This window comes from Magallana gigas, chromosome 8 (genome assembly GCF_963853765.1).
Source record: "Magallana gigas chromosome 8, xbMagGiga1.1, whole genome shotgun sequence".
Taxonomy (NCBI): Eukaryota; Metazoa; Mollusca; class Bivalvia; order Ostreida; family Ostreidae; genus Magallana; species Magallana gigas.
This window is the reverse complement of record NC_088860.1, coordinates 6,154,655-6,161,272: the sequence shown is the minus strand read 5'-3', so window position 1 is coordinate 6,161,272 and position 6,618 is coordinate 6,154,655. Positions and strand designations below refer to the sequence as shown.

At 36.8% G+C, this 6,618-nt stretch overlaps 2 protein-coding genes across 2 annotated transcripts in view; both read right to left on the bottom strand.

Moving 5' to 3' along the window:
- Positions 1-1,146: 1,146 nt before the first annotated feature.
- Positions 1,147-6,236, bottom strand: LOC136270648 (protein lev-9-like). Its single transcript, XM_066068955.1, has 6 exons — positions 6,200-6,236; positions 4,065-4,241; positions 3,635-3,829; positions 3,053-3,244; positions 2,432-2,608; positions 1,147-2,305 (listed from the first exon to the last, which is right to left on the bottom strand). Exons 1-6 carry the CDS (start codon positions 6,234-6,236, stop codon positions 1,905-1,907), a joined length of 1,179 nt encoding a protein of 392 aa, XP_065925027.1. The 3' UTR covers positions 1,147-1,904.
- LOC105338646 (uncharacterized) overlaps positions 4,957-6,618 on the bottom strand; it is a 25,628-nt gene continuing 23,966 nt past the window's right edge. The window contains exons 8-10 of the mRNA XM_011443852.4: positions 6,473-6,566; positions 6,111-6,295; positions 4,957-5,130 (exon numbers count right to left, since the gene is read on the bottom strand). Of these exons, the coding sequence (XP_011442154.3) occupies positions 6,514-6,566 (53 nt within the window). The 3' untranslated portion in view covers positions 4,957-5,130; positions 6,111-6,295; positions 6,473-6,513. The remainder of the gene's footprint in view (positions 5,131-6,110; positions 6,296-6,472; positions 6,567-6,618) is intronic.

The following is a 6,618-nucleotide window of genomic DNA, read 5'->3' as shown; positions in this document are numbered from 1 at the left end:
ATAAGCTTGTTTGTTTCAATATTTCAATAAAGACAGTAAAGCATAGTAATTGTCTAACCATTGTCATTTATTGAAAATGACGCAAAACGTTAAAACATTCTTACCTACATTAAAAGTGTCTGGAAGACCTACACTATCTAGGAAAACAAGATATACAAGAATATTTACATTTTCAACAGTCCTTGCCTGTGATAACATTACGAATCAATTTTGAACCCTAAAACCCATTAACTTCATAAAACATGAGTGACACAAAATGGGCGTGTCTTATAGCATAACCGACAAACGGTATTGGCTGCGCCTTGTAGTAATACGTAGCATGTGATACATATAAAAAAAAATAATGGTTTTAAAATAATGTTGTATATTTACATTTTTAAGTGTCTTTTTCTGTGATAACATTATGAATCAATTTTGAACCCTAACACCCAGTAACTCCATAAAACATAAGTAACACAAAATGGGCGTGTCTTACAGCATAATCGAAAACGGTATTGGCTGCGCCGCGTGTAAAACATGTGCTACATAAAAAATAGTGGTTTTAAAATAATGTCTCAAAGTGTACAAATTGGAAACAATATAAATATAGGTAATAAGGAATCATTCTCTGAATATTATGTGGTTATAATTTCGGTCGGAGTGTGGTCAAATCTATCTTAAAATCTTTCGGCCTTTATTGGATTTGACCACGCCCCGACCGAAATTATCACCTCATAATACTTAAAGAATGATTCCTTATTCCTTAATCTATAGTGTACAAAAATATAAATCTAAGTAATAAGTTATCATTCTCTGAATATTATGAGGTGATAATTTCGGTCGGAGCGTGGTCAAATCTATCATAAAGCCCTACGGGCTTTAATTGATTTGACCACGCCCCGACCGAAATTATAACCCCATAATACTCAAAGAATGATTCCTTATTCCTTAAATAAAACAAAAGAAGTTTCCCAGCTTATGGTCAACTAGTAGATGTCTATAAACTGTGAAACAGAATCAAAATGGAGAAAGAAGTGGTGCATTAAAAGCAGATTTAAGGAAACAAATCGCAGTGATAAAACAAACAAAAATACACTACTATGTTCAATATATATTAATAAACAGGCATACAGCAAGTTACTTGTTTCAGCTTTTTTTTTTGGGGGGGGGGGGGGGGGGGTTAACATTAAATGCTGAGGGGTTCACAGGCACTTCCGTTAATGTTTATTTCATATGACAAATCAATACAAAAACGCAAAATCTATATTAAAACATAAATAAGACGAAGCCGGCATAAGATTTTAATATTTCTTAACAAAATTAAGTTGTGGGAGTATCCATGCCCAAAGAGTCTGCGGTGGAGTCATTCACGCCTTCTCGGACCTTTCGACAGAGCTGTAGTATCCGAATGGCCGGAGAAGTAGCGATTGGTGATGTGGTCTGAAGGATTCGGTGCTGATATCCGATACGTCTTTTGTACATGTGAGTTACATTTGATCATGGCGTATCTCCCCCTGTCGTCACCAAAATTTTAAAGTACTCAACTCAATTCTCAACTCAAATCCTTAAAAGAAAGGTGCATTAATTTGAGGTCAAAACGCAGACTTGAGGCTGAGTATTGACGTGAGAAAAGTTGGTTACGGTGAGATCTGATCCCACAAATGTTCATTACGCATAGAATAAGATACTCAGAATGTTTAGACATACATGTACATTTATGTCAAAGAAATAATGAAATGGTCAGCAGGCTCTTTTGATGAAAGTAATGTTTCAACGTAGGTACTTCAAAATAGAGATATGTGTAAAGATAACAGTGTCACAGGACTAGAGGATAGTCAAACATTGGTAATTCAAAAGTCTTACTTCACGTACAAGTCATAAATATTAAAAAAAACAATCCTTTTTGTGCCGTATGTTGTTTTCTGTCATGTATAAACGTGCGGAGTGTCTTCCACGGACATTGCTGAACCCTGGACCCTTTTCTTGCCCTTTTTGGCGAACTTATCGCTCGATCCGTTCTCAGCCACGACGTTCGTGTTGTTTTTTGGCATACCCTGGGTCACTTTCACCTTACCATTTTCTCTCACGTGACTAATTAGATCCAGTGAGCAGATATATGCGCAGATTCCTAGTATAATCAGGAGTCCCGACACCCCGATCGCCATTGCACTCGGCCGTGGATCATTTTGGGACTTTAGAGACCTCATGTACGATGACGTATTTTTGGGGTCTATCTTAACCGTATTTTTTAGTTCCTCCAACTCCAATATACTTGGCAAAGTGTAGTTCAAGTCAAATGGATCAATGAAATATATAACTCTTACTTCTGAAAGAGAAAAAGGGGAGAAGGGAAAAAACTTACATTATGAGCCACTTATTGTTACAGCTTATACAATGAACATTCAAAACAATAATATATTTTTAAAAAGCCAGATTTATGAACAGTGCTCACCTTGACACACCGGAACATTGCCCGTCCAATATCCGTTTGCGTCACACATGCGCACGGCGTCACCGGAAAATAACGCATACCCGGGATCACACACGGTAACGGCATGGTTCAAGTACTCCAGGCCTTGGTAGTACACGAAACCGTTAGTCACGTTGCCAAAATGTGTGCATTTTCTAACTGCAGAAAGAAAAGCGGACCATAGAAAATTTATTTCAAGTCATCATGGTTAATGAACATACTAGTACATATTGTAAGCCAAGTGTATAATGCGCGTGCGTTTATATCTGCAAGATTTGCGATGAAACTCTGCTTGTGGATAATGGCATTGCTCAATAATTTAATGTTAAATATGCAATAAATATTTCGATCTTGTGCGATATGTTACTCTTATTAGGAGTATGAAAATTTATTGACCTCATCATGAAAGTTATAATTGTATATAATTCGCGAAAATTTATCATAGCAGATTTTGTAATGACAGGTGCTTGGTTTACAGTAGGATACCTAAAATCATACACATACGTTAATTGGCGTTAAAATAACGCTACAATATTCCATTTACTTTTTATCTTTGCTCAACAAGTTTATACATTACATATTAATTTTTATTTGGCTACTTACTATCACAAATAGGAACAGTGTCATTCCAAGTTCCAAACTCTGTACACTCAATCTGCAGACTACCGGAAATGACCTCATATCCGGTGTAACAGTTGTAGCGCTGGATAGACATAAACTCATAATTTCCTACGTTACTGTTCGCATGGTCCAGCGTAGCTCTCACGGGCGTGCCAGGGTCTCCACATACTTTCTCTAAATCAAACAACTTTTGGTTAAAATTAGAGGCTGACAAAAATGTTTACTTCTATAATTATAAAAACCTTAAGAATTTAGTACTCAGTTACTATCATAAAAATTAACATTGTAGGGACAATTTTTGCTATGCAGTTCACAAAACAGATTATTAATTTCTTTTTGGGGGCAACCTGAAAATAATTAACTCAAATTTTCTCGAGTTAATGAAAAAACAAGGCGTACAACGTTAATTGAATCGAAGTTGAATAATTGAAGCTGTTTTATTTTGTTTTTTGTTGTTGTTTGTTTGTTTGTATGCTTATTTGTTTGTTTGTTTGAGTTATCTTCAATGCAATGGGTAGTTGCAGGATAAATACGATTACATTCATTTGTTTTTAATGGTCTTACTTTGGCAATCAATCGGCGGCTGCCAGACTGCAGTGTGTAGACAATATCGAGGAAATGTCTCGTAGTACAATGCCTTGTGTATGTTGTAATATTCGTATCCTGGAAAGCAATGGTAAAATACTTTGTCCTGATACTGTGTTCCTGTAATCGTCATATTTGTATTGTTTCCGTTGGCAGGCCATCCACAGTGTACCCCTGCAAAACAAAATGTGATGTCAAGTTTATAGCGAAAATAATACATGCAACAAGAAGAACCAAATGATTAATGCATACTAAGTAGTCCGAGAAGATATAGGAAAGTCTTCAAAATATGTGTATTTTATAACTCATGTCCGCTATGACACCGAATAACTGGTTTTTGTTTTCTAGACACTATTTAATATTAAACAAAGAATCAAGAATCTTTTAAAAGTAAGATATATCCACTTACTAGAACAGTTGAGAGAGGTGCCGTTCCATTGGCCAGTGGTCTGACACAGCATGGCGGTGTCCCCCGAGCTGTACTCATGCCCTTTGTCACAGGCGTATGTGGCCACCACGCCGTACGTGTTTCCAAAGTTTGTTTGGTGAGCATTGTACGGCAGAGGGTCCGGATCCCCACAACTCACTGTCCAAATAACCGATCTCAATAATAAACATCAAAGTTAAATAATGTATAAAGAATGCAACAATACGCGCCATATGCTTAGCATGCGAAACCTGTCCGTTCCTTCACTTTATAATATCCATTTTATATACTTCTGAGTCTTAAATTCGTTAGAGTTTTATGGATAGAAAAACAATTCCAAGTTCATGGATACAAAATTTTATGAGTTGTCAAGAGCATTCATGGAACAAATGAGTTTATGTGTGAGATCTGGGCATTCTTATAAAAATGGAAACGCTACTTATTCTAACAATTTTACAGCATTTTATTTTCAAAATGTCTTATCAAGCAACCTATCCATAGTGAGTAAAAATAGGAATTCCTTTAAATCTAAAATAAACATGTATAGAGAGTTAGGGTTTTTTCTGCCTATGCCTTTGAAAATAAGTCGTTTGCATGAATGCCTCAAACCTTGAAAACAAGTCGTTTGCGTGACTGTCTCAAACCTTGAAAACAAGTATTTTGCATGAATGGCTCAAACCTTGAAAACAAGTATTTTGCATGAATGGCTCAAACCTTGAAAACAAGTATTTTGTATGCATGCCTCAAACCCTGAAAACAAGTATTTTGCATGAATGCCTCAAACATTGAAAACAAGTATTATAAGTATTATGCATGAATACCCCAAACCTTGAAAACAAGTATTTGCATAAATGCCTCAGAACTTACGGGGCGCATTCCAGCCGGGTTCCGGTCCAGGTCTGGTTTGCCTGACACGTGCGGTTCAAGTCCCCAGACAGGACATCATGCCAGGATTACATTCAAACGTGATCTTCTTCTCCGAACCATTTGTTATATGTACCATTTATAACTCCCAGGATTGGAGGGTCTACATCTGGACAGGGCACAGCTGCAGAGAAATAATTGACTTCATTTTTGTATCTTTAGATCAATCCGTTTTTATTACGACATGAATGGCATACATCTTTTATTTAGAATCTATGTTATCAAATTAAGTTAATTACATTAGTTTTACAGAATAAAAAAACTCAGTAAAACAACAAAACTAACGACAAAACTATATGTTAAACCTGATGATTTTAATTTTTCCATTGTCAACTTCCCTTACTTAGGTAGCAATATATCACATCACCTACTTATGGGGTTTTATGTCTCTCGGCTTATTCGTTATGCAAGAGCATGCTCTTCATTCAAACAATTTCTTAAACGAGGCAAGTAAGCTACCAACAAACAAATTGTTGAAACAAGAATATCAAGAACCTCGATTAAAATCATCTTTACGCAAGTTCTATGGTTGATCCAATGACCTTGTCGGCAAGTACAATGTTTTATTAAGACACATGCTGACTGACGTTTTTCAAACTTGTTAGACACCGGACTGACTACGGTCTCTTTCGTTTTTCATGATCTTGACAATGAGCATACGGCAGGTGCAACCAGTTGGCAGGGGATTCTTATCCTCCTAGGCACCTGATCCTACCTCCAATGTAATGGAGGTACGTGTTTGCTCAAAGTTTGTATATTGGACCATCACAAACAAACCAAATCTTCAATTTTTCAGTTTTTTCCCCTTATTATGACATTTTCCCGATTTTGACATTTACCTCGATCCTGACATGCCCAATTGTACTCGACAAGGAGCACACTGCGGGTGCGACCTGTCTACAGAGTATGCCTACTCCTCCTAGGCACCTGATCCCACCTCTATCTTTTTAGAAGTCGGTGTTGCTCTGCTTTGAATTTGTATTTCGCGTCGCTTTATGGATTTTTGAAATGGTTGACAGTTTGTTATTGTCATTTTTCATTTCAAAGACACATAATTATTTCTTTTGAGACTGTCAGTGCGACATTTTTATGAAGTTTACTTACGGGTACAAATGTACGGGGCTCACTCCAGGTAGCATCAGCTTGACATGTCCTATTGTTCGATCCCGAGCTAAATTCGAATCCCACCATACATTCAAACACCACAGAATCCTGAAACTTGTATTCCATGTCAATAAAAGTGGCAAAGATGGCGTCAACCCCAAAAATTAAAGGTGGACATGCAACTCCTTTAAATCAAACATAAATTAAGATTATATTACTGATGATGTCAAAATGAATTAATATTTGATATTGAAAAACCGGGGTGTAATGCTAATGAGGGGGTTAAAAAAATAGATCAGGTACGGGAATAACAATACACGTATTCATAAATATTTGTATCAGCAATATATAGAAATACGTACGTGACGAACAGTATTGGCCCTCCATCCCTGTCCCGGCACAATCACAGACGGCCGGCCGGAGTTCCAGAACAGCCCTTCTCCTCGCAAGGAAGCTCTGCAACAGTAACAAAGCCATGCATAATCATCAAATATATCAATGATTGGTG